Here is a 20,082-nt window from a genome sequence, read left to right as displayed (position 1 = left end):
GATTGGAATTCAATGCAAATCATTTTGGAGACGTTTTACAGTTATTACTGCCGATCGACGACACTAATTTCGTAAATCGCCTTGTGAATTCTCGGGGTTCTTTACTTCAATACTTTTTTATATATGCCAAAGTATTAAAAGGGGCGCGTGTTCTCAGCGTTCACCTGTCGCGTGCACCAGGGCTACACCTGCTTAAGTTAACTTTCCAACGCATTTGCACCATCTGCTTTTTGGAGTTTCGTCGTCAATTGGCAGATGTAATGTGTCAATGTTCCTAAAAATATTCATTTAAAGATTTCATCAGTTTTATTGCGTTCGATGTACAGCTGAACTAGAAGCATAACGTGGTAAATTGGGGTATCGAGTGGAAATGTCGTCTAATGTAAACAGATAATAACAAGTCAGGGTCCTGCAAGAAACTGAAACCCTCATCTTCCAATAGTTCTGTCACTTCACTGTTTTAGTGCTTCAAACATGTTCATTTTATCGTGCCACTCTGTATTTCTAATTCAATTATGCTCATGATAGTCAAAGAGGCAAACATTCTGGAGTCAGAAGTTCGAGATTGAACAGAGAAGCTTCGCGAAGGGAAGAAACGACGATTTCAATATATTATTCCAGTCTTGCACTCGATGAATCTTATGTTACGTCCTTGCGTGTGCGTCAGAGATGCATTGGCATACGAATTTCGTTGAATCGTGTTAAAAATTCTGTGAATAAGAAATGGTAACGTTCAAGGTTTTTATTATACTTCTAGAATTCTGTTCAAGGAAAGAGATTTTGGTGTATTGTTGGTACATCCTGTTTGTAGAATAGCAGTGGACGTAATAATATTACAGAAGTTGCTGATGAAGAACCGTTACTCCCTGATATAATTAATGATGCTGAACCCTCGAAAGTCCAACATGACACAAATGATTTTATCATCATCCATTGTCATATATTGATGACTAACGCAAAATTTATCTTTACCTTCTATTTCTGTTGTAAAAAGTTCCATGTGTTGCTTAAATGGTTATGTTTTTAAATACAAGTGTGACTAGGATAAGAGTAACAATTACTGGATGCTGATCGATTACTGTGGCCCTGCTTTTATTTTCACATATAATAAGATGTAGCACTTTAGTACTAGTTTTGTGTAGACTTTGTGTAGGTTTGTGTTATTTTCCAGCATTACTTACGTTCCATAGCAGTATTTTCTATTTTTTTACAGTATGTATTATATGGAAAGAAATTACACGCATGAAATAAGACATCTTCCTTAACTTATGTTGGACAATATTTTATTTATTTTTACATTTTCTTTCACTTGTTAAACTTTTATGATTTCCTTAAAAATATTGCAACTGTGCAACGATATTTATAGACAATGTTTAAGAAAGTGCTGCAACTGTGCAATAATATTTATAAACAATTTTTACTTATTACTATTCTAAGCGCACTTTGAAATTTCGCTTACGCAGAACGTTACACCATCTAGTGGTAACTTTTACGAACTAATTTCTCCATTAGTTTTATCATTTTTGTGTCACTTCCAGCTTTATCAATTTAGTGTAAAATAGCATCCAGGTACTCGTCTCCTCGTCTGTGTTGTAACACGAAAACTGTAATAACAAATACCGACCTGGTAATCTCGAAAAGTTACATGACTACTCTAAGTCCTTAAAATTATGTAAATTTCTTTTACAATAGTCGTGAAATATTTAACATTTTAATATTCATATCTAACAATTTGCATAAAACGATACATGAAATTAGTAACAATGTAATATGACTATAATTGTCTATTCTATAGTTCGTGATATATTAGATGGCAGCACATCTAGCAAGACGATAGTAAATTTAAGTAAATTGGCTTTACGTTTGTAAACGAAGGTGGTTGTGCCGTGTAATTTGTAGTAAAATTGTATAAAAACGCTCGATAAATGTATTCTTACTAGGAACACTGGAGTTTACAATATTAATTTGTGATTAGCCAGTATTTCTAATCATGGTTCGAAGTAGTGATAAGTAAGTATAATCGCTTTGTCGAACAGATTTTTTAGGTTAACATTATTTCATTTGCTGTCGTATTATCATTATTGTGCTATGTTGTTTATAATATTGTATTAATGTGCATTTATATTATTTAATTGTGTTGTAGGGATAGACATCATAGGAGACGATCACGGTCGAGATCTAGATCTCGATCTGCCACTCCAGAAAAAAAGCGTAGACGGTCTAGGAGTAGAGATAGGGATAGGGAAAGAGATAAAGGACGACACAGAGAAAGAAGAAGTCGATCTAGAGACAGAGATAGGGAAAGAAGTGACAGAAGGGATCGCTCTGAAAGAGACAGAGATCGTGATAGAAAAGGGTATATTACGTTTAAGATATTTGTTATAGTTTTTTAGCTTTGTGCACATTTAAGGAGATGGATTATAACCAGTTTTCTAGATACAATAATTTTGATAAAGATAAAAGTATTTCCAGCTTACAGAAGCAAATATAATAGATATCTGCTTTGCTTTTAAATCTTTATTGAGATGTATACATACAATATGAAATAACAAATGAACATTGATTGTTTTCGGTATACTAGTGGAGACAGTAAAGAAAAGCGTCTTACAGGCTCAAAGTCTTCACGTTCAGGGAAAGATCGGTCAAACAGATCACGGTCAAGAGAACGCAAGGAGAAAGAAAAAGGTGATAGCGATGAATTGCCATTTGATCATACTAAATTGGACAAGGTAACATTCTTAATAAGAAGATTTTTTGTATGTATTTCATAATTGTCTATTTTGGTAATTATAAATTCTTTTTCATATGTTAGGAGGAGGAACAGAAAAGATTAGAATTGGAAATGCAGAAAAGAAGAGAAAGAATAGAAAGGTGGCGTGCAGAAAGGAAAAAGAAAGAACTGGAAGCAACTAAGAAAGACGGTAAGGCATCCATTTTAGCAAATCTTCAGCTGCCTATGAAAAAGTGGTCCCTCGAAGATGACAGTGATGAAGAAACTCCTGTTGTTCAGAATAGCAACAAGGAGGTTAAAGAAGAAGGAGATATAAAAGACGAAGTCGAGGAAACTAAGGAAGAATCTAAAGGCGAAGAAGAGGAAGTTGATCCTCTGGATGCCTTCATGGCAGAGGTATGTACATATCTACTTTTGTAGTAATTAATGTATTATTATACATAACTAAGAGAATTGTTAAAATAGGTTCAGGAAGAAGTTCGGAAGGTGAACAAACTCGATAGTAAAGGTGCAAAGAATGCAAACAATGGTACCAGTACCAGTGGTACCCAAAGTGGAGGCGTCGTCATCGTTACCGGTGTAGCCAAAAAGAAAGTACAAAAACAGAAAGGAGAATTAATCGAACAGAATCAAGATGGTTTAGAATATTCTAGTGAAGAGGAAGGAGAAAATCTACACGAGACGGCTGCTGGAATTGCGAACAAACAAAAGCGAGAGTTAGCCAAAGTCGATCATGCGACCACTGAATATCAAGCATTTAGGAAATCATTTTACGTTGAAGTACCTGAAATCGGTAAGTTATGTACCGAATTCTTACTATATTGGTATGCAATATTACTGTATTTTATATTACTGACAATCTATTGTATTTATAGCGAGGATGACACCGGAAGAAGTAGAAGCATATAAAGAGGAATTGGAAGGTATTCGTGTGAAAGGAAAAGGCTGTCCTAAACCGATCAAGTCTTGGGCACAATGTGGTGTGACGAAAAAAGAATTGGAAGTTTTAAAGAAACTTGGTTACGAAAAACCCACTCCTATTCAGTGTCAAGCCATTCCAGCGATTATGTCTGGCCGAGATCTGATAGGCATAGCGAAGACAGGAAGTGGGAAAACGTTAGCGTTTCTGTTACCAATGTTTAGGCATATTCTTGACCAACCTCCTCTGGCAGATGGTGACGGTCCAATCGCACTAATTATGACGCCAACTAGAGAATTATGTATGCAAATTGGAAGAGATTCAAAGAAGTTCACAAAGTCGTTAGGTTTATCGCACGTCTGTGTGTATGGTGGGACCGGTATTTCCGAACAAATAGCGGAATTGAAGCGAGGTGCCGAAATAATTGTTTGCACGCCAGGAAGAATGATCGATATGCTTGCTGCCAACAGTGGAAGAGTGACAAATCTACGTAGAGTAACTTATGTAGTACTGGATGAAGCTGATAGAATGTTTGACATGGGTTTTGAGCCTCAAGTTATGCGTATTATGGAAAACGTTCGACCTGATCGACAAACTGTGCTTTTTAGCGCAACATTTCCTCGACAAATGGAAGCATTAGCTAGGAGAATCTTGACTAGACCTGTAGAAGTTCAAGTTGGAGGACGATCTATCGTCTGTAAAGACGTAGAACAGCACGTAGTAGTTCTTGAGGAAGATCAGAAGTTTTACAAACTGCTTGAAATTCTTGGTCATTATCAAGACAAAGGTTCTACTATAATATTTGTCGACAAGCAGGAAAACGCTGACACTCTCTTGAAGGATCTGATGAAAGCTTCCTACTCGTGCATGTCTCTTCACGGCGGTATTGATCAGTGCGATAGGGATTCGACGATATTGGATTTCAAAGCTGGTCGAACGAAATTGTTGGTTGCCACATCCGTTGCTGCTAGAGGCTTGGACGTCAAGCATCTTGTGTTAGTAGTGAACTATGATTGTCCAAATCATTACGAAGATTACGTGCACAGATGTGGAAGAACTGGAAGAGCCGGAAACAAAGGGTAAGTTCCTAGCTAGTTGAGAAATGTTAAACTCGCAAAGATAAGAAATTATTTTCTCTTTTATAGGTACGCATATACGTTCATCACATCGGAACAGGAACGATATGCTGGTGATATTCTTCGAGCTCACGAGTTAGCAGGAGTTCCTGTTCCCGAGCCACTGCGCCAGCTATGGGAAGGGTATAAAGCTAGGCAGGCGGCAGATGGTAAGAAAGTGCATACCGGAGGTGGTTTCAGTGGTAAAGGATTTAAGTTCGATGAATCGGAGGCAGCCTTAGCGAATGAAAAAAAGAAATTCCAAAAAGCAGCTCTGGGATTGCAAGATTCTGACGACGAAGATATAGAAAACGACATTGATCAGCAAATAGAAAGCATGTTAGCGCCGAAGAGAACTGTTCGCGAAATCGCCAGACCTTCTGCAACCAATATCGCTGTTCCTGGTCAACCTGTACCTAGTGCGACTGATAAATTGGAACTAGCCAGGCGACTTGCATCTAAGATTAATATAGCTAAAAACTTGGGCGCTGAAGCAAAGGGTGCCACACAACAGGCTGCTGAAGCAATCCTCAAGGGAGCTGGACCTACTAATCTCATCACAGCGAAGACAGTTGCTGAACAATTAGCTGCGAAATTAAATACTAAATTGAACTATCAACCTCGGGAAGAAGATCTTGTGGAAAGTGACGCAGAAGCTGGCGAACAAACGTTCCGCAAGTATGAAGAGGAATTGGAGATCAACGACTTCCCGCAGCAGGCTAGGTGGCGAGTCACGAGTAAAGAAGCTCTCGCACAGATATCAGAGTATTCCGAAGCTGGTCTTACCGTTAGGGGTACTTATATCGCACCTGGCAAGGCTCCACCAGAGGGAGAGAGGAAGTTATATCTGGCAATCGAATCTACTAGTGAATTAGCAGTTAGCAAAGCCAAAGCAGAGGTGTCACGGCTGATAAAGGAGGAATTGATCAAGTTGCAAGCGTCAGGGGCGCATACTGCCTCTCGTGGTCGATATAAAGTTTTGTAAAAAACGATTTCTGTTGTACATGCAAACTTACGCACTACAGTATGTGGATATATCACTGAAATGCGTATGAGTAAAATTAGAAATTTATTAAACTTACAAATGACTATACAAACACTTTGTATTTAACGGTATAATAACGAAGTACGCTTAACATATTTCTATCAGTAAGTATTCTGCAAGCGCTTCAAATTTATCGATATAATTTGTAACGCTTGACAGAATAGTTTCTATCGACTATTCTATTCGCGGAGTATACAGCGGGAGAATCAGCGGATACGTCGTTTGGTAACTTAGGTTAGGATATTTTTTATTTACAGTGCGTATAATCACCCTTGACCAATCATTTTCGGGTAATTATATATCTTTGTACACGCTCCACGAACTCCCTTTTCTTTGGCAATATTAAAAGATAGACGAAAATACATTCTACTCTTCCGTCTATTTTACGTGGGCACTAGAAGAATCACAGTCATGAAATCGGCACGGCCGGGAGTGGCAGTGCGCCGTTAGGTAATACAAATGCTCAGCACCTTTGCAAATGCATAGATCAAGGAGATTGCTTCTCTTTCGTTATAGTAGCATTATCAATTTGAGCCACGCTTTTACCGCAACTAGCAGTACCTCTAATTCACCTTTCCCTCCATTATAGTTCTCGCGAAAGAAGAGTATGGACGAAAATTCCAAGGAAGATGCACACGAGACATTCTCTGATCGCGATGGCACTGGATACATAACTATGAGCTATTTCTGCTCTCGTGAGTGCGCCTAAAGGCACTTCGGCTACGACTCTAGGGCTTCTCTCTACAATTCTGGTAACTAATTTCTCAGTTTCCGCCACACAGGCTCTCAGCTGCAAAATCGAAGGCCTCTTTGAAGAAGATTGAACGATAATGAATATATCACGGTCTGGTGTCATCATTCCTCGCAGTACACAGTGTGCTACTTGAATCTGTCTTGCTAGGGCGTTTAACAGAGCTTCTAACGTGACGGAATCCTTGTCTGCCTCCTCATCCATCATATAGTATATCCTGTCCAACTATAAAACAAAGTAAAACATGTGTAAAATTGAAAGGTACATATGTATGTACGAAATAGCTTTTAATTAGGAAAAAATATTGTATACCTGTTTTTTGGAGTAGAAGAGTTTCGCTGCACCACCGCATACTGGACAACAGGCACCAGGTGGAGTGACTCCAACGCAATATGGTGCGATCAACCGAGGACATTGAACAAAATCACTACAACGAGGCTTGGCTTCATCGCCGATTAATCCGACGGTAACGCAGGGACCAAAGTAATCTACCACCGTTCTCTCTGCCCAAGCAGCACATTCGTTTGCATATACCTCACCGTTCACGCCGCACACGGGACCCCGCAAGCTGCATCCTTCTAAACAACGTCCTCTATATCCCAGTGTAGCTCCAGCACGAATCATATTGCACACAGAACGATGCTGACGATTTTCTTTATCGCAAACTGGCCCGCTAGATTCGTCCCGAGGATCACAGTCAATAGGAACACATTCATACTGGCGACAGGGCTTGTGAAGCTTAGACAAGCAGATCCTGGTCCTTCGGATACACTTTTCTGTACTGTCGCAAGGATTCGGCGTACAAGGGTCTCGAGAGGAGCAACTACCGAATTCTACTTCGTTCGTAGATAACTCGGCGCACTTGGCCAAGCATCCGGAAGCGAAAGTAAAGCCTAGTCTTCCGCAGACCGGTACGTAATGGGGTGGACAGTCGCAGGGCAATGAAGGAACCCGTACTTCACCGCAACTTCTCTTGGAACACGTAAATTCTCCTTCAAAACAATGACAGGGGTTGCATTCTAGGTAGAAGCTAGCTTTATGAGCGATGAAGCGATTGTGCACCCAACAGGAGTTGAACTTGAAGCAGTTAAGCGTCCTGCACTTCTCCAGCCCATGCAGTGTACACTGGCAAATCTTAAGACAGCCTTGCTGATCGTATCGTGGAATCTGCACCCAGGACCCTGTCGGTATCATCTGCTTCGACATTTCTCCTAGAAGACAACCTGGTACGCAACGGTACAATTGGCGTCCATAATGAAGAACTTCGCAAATCTCGCCTTGAGCGCAGGGATTGCTCTTGCAGGGTGTCACGATATCCTCCTCGAGACGCACAACCGACTCGTTATCCTGTGGGTCTTCCAGGAAGGGTCTTAAGGATACGCAGGGATCATCTGATGAAGCGGGGGAGAGCTTCGCGCACAGGGTGGGAGCTGTATAGGCCCCCGTGATGGCGGACCAGTCCACGCAACTGGTCATTAACTCTAAACAGTCTTCTCTGCAAAGCCTCGTCTCGTGAGTTCTAATTTCACAAGGTCTCAGTTGTAGTAGACACGCAGCTGCTCGCAAAGTTTCAGGCGGACAAGAGGCAGCAGCGCGAACAGGTACGCCAAGACCTCGAACGATTCCACCTCTGGACCAGTGATCTGCTTCCCATTTTGCTGCCTCGTCGGCCGCGGCGGAGCAAGTCCTGCAGAGGAAATAGAGTGTAAGAATAGAGGCATGACAAACGCGTGGAACCAGATTTGGAACGGATCCAAATGACTTTCAGCCTTTACCTAAACAGCGTCGTCGATCTGTCATTGAATCGGGCGCAGTAGGATAGTCCAGAACAACCCATCTCGCAGGGTTCATCGGCGTCTTCTAGACACCGCCTCAGTTCTCCTTCTAAACTCGAGGACAGGCATTCCGCGTCTAACCGAAGCCACGCAGACTCCCAATCAGCCTGAAATGCTCTCCAACATAAGTCCTGACACGAGGGTTTGCTTGCCTTCGTGCAACAGGATAGCTTGCCCGCGTCCAATGGTAGCCGTGCTGGTTTCGAGGATCCTGATTTTAGTAAGCAGCTCCAGAACGGTGACTGGAACATCACTGGCTTACACTTTTCCGTTAAAGCATCCATAATCTCTTGATCCGTTGTTGCTGTATGAAGAATTTTCTTACAAGTATCCAAACAAGCTGGACTTGTAGCCTGATTGCAGCAATGTAGATCTGTAGTCAAACAAGAATTGCAGAGAATTATTTGAAATAATAAAAAAGGCTATGTTCTCTAACTTCTGCTTACGTTGTTTAGGATTTTCGGCATGTTTCACCTCGGCGACGCTTTTCAAGCACTTCGGAATTTGATGAAAGCAACCCTTGCTACTGTACAATTTCAAAGTTGAGACTCGTCCAGGCTTATAGAATAATTCTCTACATATGGATTTACAGGTGTCGTTGGAAACGTTACTGCAGCAATGCTCTGCCTCTTCTCGCCTTTCCAAACACGAGAAGAACTCAGGCTCGTCACTTGGTCGACAAGACTCGTTCAAATGTTTTCTAGATCCGGATATGGCGCACGTAGATCGACATATTGGGTTCAGGGCCAGATGACAGCAACCTCTTCCTGTCCAGTTCCCATGCCTTTTGACGTCTACAAGTACGAAAATAACAATTGAAGACTTCAATTTAAAAAAAATTTAACGATTATTTAGTCTCACCGTTTAAAGTCGAATTGACACAGCCCCAGAAATCCATCTGAAAAAAAAACAGAAGCAAATTGAAGGCAAAGAGTATCCAGATGAGAAAGCGAAAGATGAGGTGAAAACGTAAGAATAAGGTATCGCACAAGAGACTCTTGTAACGCGAACCCATTCAACTCTGCCGCCCTATGTCCCTTTTTTTTTGAACCGCTTTAAGCTACACCATTGGCGGATCTCTATCATCTTTCAGGCTTGAAATATGGCTTAAAAGATCGATTAAAGACGGCTTACCAGCTCGGGGGAACAGAACTCTAGCAGGCGTCGTGTCGCGTTCTCCCTTGCTTCTGCTTCGGCTCCCAGTGAAACCAAAGAGATCTGAAAGCGCAGAGACATAATTTTTTTTCCATTTCATTTTGTTCAAACGTCGATCTATGAAAGAAATAGTCGCGTGACGCGAAAAGAAGAGCGATGATCCGTGGAAAACGCAGCAACGCGGGAAAATGTCTCGCAGCTGCGTCCTACGATGAGAACATCCACAATTTCGAATGCTAGGTGTAACACGTTAGAAGTTATTGAGAATCAAGGATACGAGCACACCTCGGTTGCCACGGTTTCCTGTTGTTCGTCACTGAATTACAATAGACCGCACGGATATCGACTGGCTAGCCATTTAGGGATTCATTTTCCATTCAATCAGCGTCGACCGCGAGGACGCACAGGTCCTGTTTCGTACTCCTGTCACGACCGCAAGTTATGACCCCTTATCCACAAACGTTGTGGTGGGTCCTGTTAATTTTTCAGTTTAGTTTGACTCAGACATCATGCCCAATTTAAAAGAAGTCAATTTTTATATATTTTTATATATTTTTTACTACTTATATTTTTCGCGAATAAATGAAGAAATATAAAAAATCAATTATTAGTTTTAAATAGAACTTTCCAGTTGAATCGTTTAAGGACGTAAACGATAGTGGGCCGAGGAGGGGTGCAACGTATTTCTGTCGTGGTATATTCTGGGAGGTATGCACGGCCAAGCCCCGTCGCCATTTTGAAAGGGGTGCACTTTTCTCGCGAATATTTTCCGCGATAAATGCTAAGAGTTCTTATTTTAACAGCTACTTAATTTAACCAAAGGCGGGAAACTAAAAATACATTTGAAAACAGAAAATAAACGCCGATCTACGACTTCGTACTAAACTTGGGGTCACCTACGGCATTTCCGGCGAGTTTGCTTTCGAATTCACGAAAGAGCACCGGCTCATCGGTAGTCGAGACAACCACACGGTCCCTCCTCGAACTGTTTCTACACCTCGGAGTTGTTGCAACACATTTTGCTTGACACCGTCGCTTTGAGACGAATGAAATATTGGGCAAAGAACATTCGTATGCGGTTCCCTTTCGTTTGCCATCGAAAAGGTTCTTTATGCGTAGAAATGCCTATACGGGTGGTCCAGCAAGATGCAATATTGTATGGTATTTTACAACAATTTATCACTCAATTGTCGGTTCATCATTAGTCACATAAACAATATCAAGTAAAAATTAACTGTAAAGTCAATCAATTGGAATATTTGTAAATTAAACAGATCACCCTGTTCGATTCTTCGAACAAAACTTCGTAGAAAACGAGACGCGATCTACGTTTCTAGATAAAAAGTAAAAATTGTCTAGTGGTGGTTCGCGTTCGCAGCTACAAATTGCAAAGAAACACGATATCACTGATACCGCGTGTCCGTTTCTCGAAGTGGAGTGCGTCAATTCGTAATATTTGCGTATGAATGAGCGTATCCGGGGCCCCCAGGGGGGGTCCCGCGTAAATCTCTCAGCGGGCCGCAGTGTCTCCGATATTATCTTCGAAGGGGCCCTACAGCCACTTTTAAAGAAGCTACAACCACGTCGCGCACTCCACGTCGCTCCAGGGGCCTCTGGTGCCTGTCGAAAAACCACAGTCGCTTCCTCTTTCTCCTTTCACCTTTTCCCCTCGTTCCGTCCTCCTCGTGGTTTCCTTTTTATTTCCGAGAGATCCTAATATATCCGTGGACACGGCATATTTTGTACCTTTTATCGTCTCGGGGTCGAGCCACCCGATATTTATCAGCTGCGCGATATCACGTCCACCAGCGAAATTATACCGCTCGAAATTGTCTTTTTGACATTCCCACGGAGATCTTCACGCGTATAATTAATAGACACGATAGAACGGCCAATTTTACGAACAACCATGGTGGCACCACTCCTACAGAATGCTGCTGCTAGTCATATATCTGCTCGTTATTGAAATAGAATACCCTTGTGTAGCGATTTTTACAAATTTTCTAAATTAATTTTGAGAGCTATTACTAAAGACATCGGTACTATTATACGATTTATAACTTGTTTTCATTTTCAGTTAAAATTTATAATCTAGGGTGAATATTTTTACAACGTCGTTTCTTAGAATAGTAATACTGAAGAAATGTCGAACCACGTGTTGTCCTAATCGCGTAACGTAAGGTTTTGTACAGGACATACCTTTGAGCAGACGCTGCGACAAGATCCGGCAGCCAGGGCACAGCAGGACATTTCTGGAACAAATAAAACATAGACACTTTGGGTCTTTCGGTGTACGCAAAAACATATGGTAACAAGAAGAATCCATAGACAGGACGCACGTTGCGAGAGAGGATCCTTTCTCCGCTTTTCCTTAGACATGAAACAGACGCGTGTCCTGCGTTACGTCAGTTTGAAAGAGAAAGGACTCACTTGTATGCCGATGAGGGTACGTGACACATCAATCCTTAGGCGATCTTTTGCCTTCATTTTTCCGGTCTATTTTTTTTTTATCATATAGGTAAAATGAAACGGAAAAAATAAGACAAATTCAGAAGTTCTAATACAGATAGCTCGTTACAGATGATGTTGCATCTCAGGTATTATTCTTTCATTCATTTATTTATTGATTTATTTAATACTAGCAGCCTGTGGTCCCATATCACATTACAGAATTACATTGAAATTGTAATGGTTATCAATATATCGAGGCAAAAAAAATCATAAATATGTAAAAGATTACTTAAAGTTAATGACTTCTAGCGGGGATTGCCTACCATTGCTGTTAGACTCCGAGAAAATATCTAATCCATCAGTAATGCCATTTGCATATAGTCATATATTTTCTTGACGGGATCACAAAATCTAAAGTTGCTCTTGCAAGTGTCAACACAGAAAATCATGGTAATGAACGTGAATATGTATTAAGGTTGATAAACTCAAGTACAGGAGAATTGTCGATGAAGTTGATGATAATCTTAAATAGAGAAAGTATTATACATGAGTAGTAGTTCTCCCTTTTTCCGGCGTTAAGATATTCAAGTGATGAAATCAAAGTAAAGGATAGTAATCATGATTCATGAATGCATTTTTGCATTGGGCATTCTAGGAATTGGGAAATAAGTTGTACAAATTTATACAGTGTTCTGTTAATTAGTTTTATGTTGCATATATTTTATTTGATAGGCTGATAATAAATACAACATTTTTATATTCTATATGATGTATAATGTGAAAGAGTTACACAGTGTGTACTGTTTTTAGTGTAAAAGGGATTTCTGAAAGCAAAACAGAATCGAAATACAAAATACTAAGCGATCTGTTCGAATCATTTACAATATTGGCAATATTCTAATTTTTCAGAATCGTTCTAAATAACAAAAGTGTGTAAAATTTTGCAAGTCTTCTTTTAACATTGAAAGTAAAAATGATTGCACGTAAACAGAACCTGAGATATATAAAAGATTTATGTAGTTTTAATTTTGGTTCGTACTTCATTGTTAAAGATAATGTTGTTATATATTGTTTAGAACTGAAATTAAAAATTAGAATGTGTATTTTTTATTAACAAAAATTTTAGAAAGTACAGTTCACTAACATTTAAGTAATACTATTGTCAATTCTTGAAATGTTATTTTCTCTCACCAGGTTTTTGCACTCTTGCAAATAACACCAAAATTATTATATGGAATTTTTACTCGTTTTATTGTTGTTGTTGTTTCTCATGTTTTACAGATGGCAGACGCCCTGAATAATGAAGTAATCCTTTCTATGTCACGGAAACTATTTTTACGAAATGATCGCACGGTGGGAACTTAAACACACGTTCGCCTCACATTTTCGTTCCGATAGGCTCGCGTAAGTGATCTTTTACGACTTCACGGACATATTATGCGGGTCCAGTCAAACTGGCTTCTGTACGAGGACCGAAATTGTGAATGCCTGGCACAATATAAACGATGCATACGAGCAATGGATAGAGAGGGCGGAGGAAAGAAGAGAGAGAAAAAGAGAAGGAGACCTCGAAGACAAGGGGGTTCGATGCGTGTTACAATTAAGTTAATAGATACCAGTCAGACACAAATTGCGGCTGACTATGTTTCTGTGCGTGACTCGCTTCGTATATCATATACTTTCATCGTGGCCAGACCGACTGATCATTTTAGTTTATCATTGCGAGCTTCGCCTTTATTTCCCCTTCGTAATAACAGCTCGTTGGTGTCGCGATGATAAAATGGGACCACCGCTTTCAAAACAAGAAAGATTCATCCGGTTTTTCCGAGCAAACGTTTGTACAGTTGGCTCGATTGGCAACGATCTTGTAGTTTTGAAGTAATGGATACCATTTGGTGAAACCTCGGGTCACGGGAAGGCTATAAGTATCTCGAAATAGAGGAAGAAACGAATGTTATTTCAAGTATTTTTCCTCTAATTGAACGATGCATGCGTTTCGTTTGGTAGACTTTGAGGTTGCGGTCGAGAGCCCTTTGAGTTGTGAAATTCGTCTTTGAATCGTGCAAGTGCGTCGCCTTTAAAACGTAACGGGTTTGTGTTTGTAGCTTCTCTTGTGGACGACACAAAAATAGCCGACGTCGTTTGCGGCCATTGGACTTCTACTCCGATTTAAGCTGCGAAGTCCCTTTACTTTTATCCATCCGAATAAAACAGAACAACCGCTACCTCCGTCTTTCGTTGAACGCCATATTAAAAGCGATCGTTTGGACACAGACATTGGACAAAAGGCGCATTTCTGGATAACCTGGATAGTTTCTATTCAATTAACTATCAGAAATCGAAAAGAGCTTAGAGTTTCTGTCGACACGATTTGCATTCTTTATCTCGCAATCAGTGATAACACTGTTTTTTCCTTCCTATATCGAAACTTCAAATGTTCTTGACGATCAGAGCACCAAGTTGTCTTGGCGATTGAAAGGAATGTGTCAACATCGTTTTCTTTGCGTACGGCCACACATATCGCACGACATTGTCGCGTGTGTAGGTGAGTGAGCATGCAGTAGAGTTGCATATAAAAGGGCCGTGACTGCGCCCGCAGCTGCGCCTTCCCTTGGCGCATATCGTGCGCGAATGGTGACATCCACGTCGTTACACTCGTAAAACCTCGCACGATTCTCCCACGCCTTGCGATAATAATCCCTCCACCAGATGCTACATAACCAGGAAAGTCAGAAGAAAATTTTCCACGAATTCGCGTGTGGACCATATGCATCGACTTGGTGGTCGAATCCTTGCGATCTCTTTAACTTTGAAGAATTAGCATTTTGCATTATCAATTGACAATATAGATACATATTTTATAAGAGGAAATATAACAATACACCTATATGTAGTAAAATGAGGAGTATAGAGGGTAGAGCTGTTTGGGCTTCTAAAACTATCATACCAAATACTATCATTAGACTATAAATACAGGTAAATTCGTAGCTAAATGCTATATACACACATAGTTGCTGAATTTAAATTGAAAAATTCTATTTAAAATTATACTTAAGAACACGTCAATTAATCTTGTTTTTAGATCAATACAGTAGATATTTTAAGTAACAAAAATCCAGAAGACGATGAATCTATGTAGTTACTTTGCGCTTGAAATATTGGCGTCCAATTACGACAACGATACACCCCATAAGGTACCAACAAACCGATTGATTAATTACTACCTACGATCTATTCAACTCTAATTAATACTTTTTCATCATCCTCAGCATTTTCTCTTTAACAAGGATGCTCGTGGTTGATGCCTCGTTACGTCACACTTACCGTGCAGACCACCGGGCCTCGTCACAGCACGCTGGCTAACTTCGGTCCAAGAATTTTTCCGGTTATATTATCCCGCAAAAACATGAATACTAGTGTATCTTGATGAGAACGTAATTACACAGCGCTCAGCGCGAGAAAAGGGTGGAAGGAAGCCGGCAAGGATACTGTATTACGCCTAATTAATACAGTCATCAAACATACAGGCGACTGCTGCAACGCGGACCAGGGCCGCGTTTCACGCGAAAAGAACGACCGAGAGGACCGCGCGGAATACACGTTGCGGAAGAAGGAGGCACTCGTGTAGGGAAGAAGGAGAGAGGACACGAGAGGAGAGACACGAGAGAGGGAATCGAGAGATACGTGTCTCTCGACGTGTTTTTACTCGGCGCAAAGCTGTCACGGAGTTTTATGTGTTTATTTATCTCTTCGGTCTCTCGACACGTCCTGAACGTGTATCGGGAGTCCGAGCGCGAATCTACACTCGCGTGATGGACCATGTCAGAGCCCTGCCGATTGGAAGTCGTCTTCTCCTTTAACCCTTTCGATATGTATCCCTTTCTCCCTATTCAGCCTCTTTTTTTCTCTATGAGCCTTTTGCGAAGACCAGTCCGTAGAATATTCAGAAATCTTTTTTTTTTTTGGAATTTCGAGTGCGACAAACTGGAAGGATCCTTTACAGGATCCCTCACGAGTTCCTTCAACTGTGGACACTGTATGGGAAAACGGAAGGAAGAAATCATTCCCGTTCTTCGTATCGCACAATGTCAATTAATTGTTATTACCAACTATAAACGCTGCGACGAGGATCTCACACATTACTGGGAAACGAGTTTGCAACGAGAGAATCCGCTCTACGCGTAAAAGACTCGAGAATAAACTGTCAGGGACTTTAATTGTCGATCTCTGTAATTATGTTGTCATCGTTGTTGGAATGACCGTGTACTGCGAATACTGACTCGAACACGTGTATTAAATTCGTTTTACGACATCGTTCTCAGGAACGACTTCTTCGATTGCTTAAGAAATCAGTGTAATAAAAAATTGACAGATTTAATCGATATCTGAGAATTTCACTCTTGAAGAATGCTTTGCACGAAGGAGGTTAAAAGGACGTCGGCGATTAATAATCCTCTTTATGCGGTCAACGACCTGCGTTGCGCGTGCGATTAATTAATAAGATCAATCTCGATCGATGTTGTCCGAAGTGTTGCCATAAATCGCTTGCGCAAACCGTGTTCTAATTTCCAGTTTGAAAGACACGCGAAATTGTGTGCGCGGGCGTACAGGCGCGTGTGCAGGCGCGCGTGCCATAGAAAGGATTAACGTAGTCAAACAGACGTTAACATTACTACGATTCGTGTGATTTCCCATATTAACGTGCCTGTTGTTAGAGTCACTAATACAGGACACAACGTCTGTGTCTCCCTTCTCCTTTGACCTTCAGTGCATCATTTCACAGCCTATTTTGATCGACATCGAAATTATTACTATAACCCAGTGACATTTTGTCGACGTCCCATTGCGACAACCAAAGCATTGACGAAGATATTCTATGACTTATCATGCTTAACTGCGACAAGCCCAGCAGTCACGTGTTTAAAACGACAAACACTGTTGCGTTGGATCGTTGCCTTTCGATCGTTCATAGAACCGATAGCCTGCTTGTCTAACGCATTAGCATTGTGCCGCATAAATATCGGAGCTGGTTTTGCTGCAACGAAACAGTGTTAACATTCGTCGTTCTAGGGGCAATGTGGTGAATGATAGACATCAGAGAACACGAGGCTTGCACCGAAAGAAAATAGCAACGAGGGATTTTACGAGCGATCAATTAACGCAGATCGTTTCGTTCGCGTGTCGACGACTAAGTAGTGGCAATAAGTACATACTATCCGAGAGAAAACAGGGAAGGAGAAGCCGTGAAGCATGGAGGTGAGAGGACCAGAGAGAAACGCGACACGTTATCACCTTCGAGGTTCTCTCGCGCGAGAGCGCGAATATACTTATGCGAAAATATGCGGCTGCCAATGGCTTTGCTCGTCGTTCTCTTTCCTCTTATTGCACAGCCCCGCGGACGCGTTCGAACCGACCCGGCAGAGGCGAAGGACCGTTAGCGACACCTCGCTCACACACGTGTACCGTGCAAATTTCGAAACGAATCCAGAAAGTGTGACCGGGACCGGTAATGAAATTTTAAACTGGAAAAGGAAATAAGTATGTATATATGTATAAAGGAAAGCGTGAGACCATTGTTTATTCTTCTCGCCTCAGTATTATAATGAAAAATCTCAAAGAGAGAGGAAAGCTTTTATCTTCTGGACCTCGTGAGACTGAAAGTACCAACTGAACTTTCGAGCATACTTGGCGCGGAAACTCAGCGTTCCGAGGGTCATGTCACGCATCTCGAGTGGCATGATAACATTCGAGAAGGAAGAGCAGTACGGTTGCTGCGTGAATCGAACAGCGGAAGAGTCAGAAAAAAGTAAACGCTGACAAAAGCAATGAAAGTTAATACAAAGAGCGAGATAGGCAGGGAGGGCAGTAGAGCAAGCGAGAAAGAGGAAGTCGTAGAGAAGTCAGTGCGCACATGTGGTCAGGAGTTGTCGTCGATATCTTCTCGCCACGATGACAAAGACTCGCGACGGGATGGGTTCAATGAATCCATCCTCGACGCTCGTATTTTGGCACGGCCGCGAGAAACGACCGGTTGACATCGGCTATTTTAAAAATAATCGCACACCGGCGTGCGATAAACTGTCGGCTGAACGCCACGTGTTCGACTTATCAGATTTCTTCTCTTTGATCTTCTCTCGCAACGCGGAGACAACTCGTGAAAAAATGATCGATTAAGCATGTGACAATTATAAATGTAATTACCTTGCGCGGCGTCGAGGAAAGGATTGGCGACGACGAGCGCGAACGTCGCCGTCAGTAAGCCGACGAGCATCATTGTTGAGCAGCACCAGGCGCCTTAATCCTGATACGAGTTGTTATCACTGATCGAGCGAACGCATGCCAACGCGGGGTGACGGCGCGCGCGAAATTTACGAACGTCCTCAGGAGTAACAAACATGCGAGAAAGTTGGCATGTCGGCGCGAAGAAGACTCGCCCGATAAACGAAGTGCAGTGGAGCGCGGCCCGCGAGCGACTGAGCTTTTCGTGGCACTTGCGGCCTCGAGTCTCCGGTAAGCTTTTTACTCGACTGAGTGGGTGAGAGGAAGAACGAGACGGAGCATCGAGAGAACGAGAGAAACGGCAAGAGAGGGAGAGAGTGCGAGGAAAGCTGAGGAAGACGGAGAACAGGAGATTGCGTGTGGGAGGAGGGAAAAGACGCGTAGCGCGTTGTCACACAGTGCAACTGCTATTGTGACATCTTTGAGCTATACCCACACGCCTCGCGCTACATCTTTTCTCGTTTTTTTTCTCTCTTTCGAGACGAGGAGCTCCTAAGTCTCCCTTCTTCGTCGTCTGACACCGTTCTTGCTATATTTCATGGGGAATTTCGTGCATGCAAATCTGAGTAAAGTTGTGCTCTAAAATTAAATTTAATTGCGGTTACTGGGGGTTCATTCTGGGATTCTCTCGTATACGGAGGTCTCGGACGATTATCTTAAGTTCGTGATACCAATAAATCTGAAGGAGCTGTGTGTCGTTTGTTTGACCCATAGACAGCTACGTTCTTATATCGGCTAAACTGATAAGCTTCGGTTTTATGTACTTCCTTTGATAGCGATTGGGTGTATTATGAGAATAATATTCTGAACGATTTAGGATTGGTATCAATTGAAAAGTGTCTTTGGAACGCTGGATATTTTTGACTCTGTGCTAGTCTCTGATTTCACTGTACCTTCGCAGTTTATAAATTAGAAATGCCATAAATTGGAAGTGCCTCTTACGTTTCATCTGACTTCTTTTGCTTCTGCGAGGCAACAAACATCTGAATTCCTCCAGCTTTTGAGCATCGCCCAATTCATACGGAGCCCACTTATCGGTTTTGTTTTCTTTGCCAATCTTCGTCGAGTGACGAACGACTGTAGAGTGACTAATAATTGGGGAACCGCTGACGTAATTAAGATAACCAATGTTTGGAGAAGTTATTCATAGACCGACTCTACTACTAAAAGCAACAGGAAGTTGGATATTGCAACACAGATCACGGAAGAAAAAAATTTATTTCTTTGAACACCCCGACGACTGTAATTCATGATATATAATGAACCGATCGGGTTGCATCGATGTAGGCGTGAATTATGATCGAATTTGCGAGACAAGATATTGCACGTGAACGTAGTAGAAATTAGAAATTTAAAGTTATTAACCGCCTCAACCTGAGTACATTGATCTGCAAACTTTCATTCAATCCAGAATTGCAGAACGAATTGCATTTAAGCCACTCGTCGAGTCAATCGACTCGGCGAACGCATAATTTATTAATTTATTCCATCGATAAATCAGGTTCAATCCATGCGTAGGCTGTGAGATGGACCATTCTTCGAATTTTTCTCTTCTTTCACATTTTTATTCACTTGCTTCCTTTCGTTTGTCTTACCGTAGCCTCGTTAGTTCATCGTAGATATATACATCATACGCATCCCCCATCATTTCACTGAAACCAATTTTATCGTCGGTAATCATATGATAGGCGTTCTTGTGTAATTATTGTCCAAAGACCAATTGCCGCTACCTTGAGAAGAAAATGCGAGCGTCTGTTGCAGGAAAATTCATTATCGAAGTAAGGAACAGTCGACGTGAGAA

General features: G+C 41.5%; 2 protein-coding genes and 2 long non-coding RNA genes across 4 annotated transcripts; 3 read left to right on the top strand and 1 right to left on the bottom strand.

Moving 5' to 3' along the window:
* The first annotated feature begins 1,483 nt into the window (after positions 1-1,483).
* On the top strand, positions 1,484-5,850 carry Prp5 (pre-mRNA processing factor 5). Its single transcript, XM_076384223.1, has 7 exons — positions 1,484-2,010; positions 2,144-2,356; positions 2,582-2,729; positions 2,813-3,127; positions 3,197-3,524; positions 3,607-4,729; positions 4,796-5,850. The coding sequence occupies exons 1-7, from the start codon at positions 1,991-1,993 to the stop codon at positions 5,748-5,750; spliced, it is 3,102 nt and encodes a 1,033-aa protein (XP_076240338.1). The 5' UTR covers positions 1,484-1,990; the 3' UTR covers positions 5,751-5,850.
* On the bottom strand, positions 5,816-18,456 carry Reck (reversion-inducing-cysteine-rich protein with kazal motifs). Its single transcript, XM_076384224.1, has 8 exons — positions 18,204-18,456; positions 11,751-11,803; positions 9,531-9,614; positions 9,258-9,294; positions 8,843-9,190; positions 8,337-8,769; positions 6,874-8,248; positions 5,816-6,786 (listed from the first exon to the last, which is right to left on the bottom strand). Exons 1-8 carry the CDS (start codon positions 18,274-18,276, stop codon positions 6,394-6,396), a joined length of 2,796 nt encoding a protein of 931 aa, XP_076240339.1. The 5' UTR covers positions 18,277-18,456; the 3' UTR covers positions 5,816-6,393.
* LOC143182904 (uncharacterized) lies at positions 9,188-10,062 on the top strand. The gene is made up of 2 exons (XR_013002535.1): positions 9,188-9,376; positions 9,490-10,062. It is a non-coding gene; the product is annotated as an uncharacterized LOC143182904 (long non-coding RNA).
* Positions 11,757-13,390, top strand: LOC143182905 (uncharacterized). Its single transcript, XR_013002536.1, has 2 exons — positions 11,757-11,997; positions 13,284-13,390. It is a non-coding gene; the product is annotated as an uncharacterized LOC143182905 (long non-coding RNA).
* Positions 18,457-20,082: the final 1,626 nt, after the last annotated feature.

The sequence above is a fragment of the Calliopsis andreniformis genome, chromosome 9, assembly GCF_051401765.1.
Source record: "Calliopsis andreniformis isolate RMS-2024a chromosome 9, iyCalAndr_principal, whole genome shotgun sequence".
Lineage (NCBI taxonomy): Eukaryota > Metazoa > Arthropoda > Insecta > Hymenoptera > Andrenidae > Calliopsis > Calliopsis andreniformis.
The sequence above is the reverse complement of the archived record's forward strand: the minus strand, read 5'-3'. Positions and strand labels throughout refer to the sequence as shown.

Excerpts from the sequence above, each read along its gene's own strand:
- Prp5 (XM_076384223.1), top strand. The coding sequence starts at position 1,991 with ATGGTTCGAAGTAGTGATAA. Across the intron at positions 3,525-3,606 it reads CGTTGAAGTACCTGAAATCG|CGAGGATGACACCGGAAGAA; the intron begins GTAAGTTATGTA and ends TTGTATTTATAG. Across the intron at positions 4,730-4,795 it reads GGAAGAGCCGGAAACAAAGG|GTACGCATATACGTTCATCA; the intron begins GTAAGTTCCTAG and ends TCTCTTTTATAG.
- Reck (XM_076384224.1), bottom strand. The coding sequence starts at position 18,276 with ATGATGCTCGTCGGCTTACTGACGGCGACGTTCGCGCTCGTCGTCGCC. Across the intron at positions 8,770-8,842 it reads TGCCGAAAATCCTAAACAAC|ATCTACATTGCTGCAATCAG; the intron begins GTAAGCAGAAGT and ends GTTTGACTACAG. Across the intron at positions 8,249-8,336 it reads AGATCGACGACGCTGTTTAG|GACTTGCTCCGCCGCGGCCG; the intron begins GTAAAGGCTGAA and ends TTTCCTCTGCAG.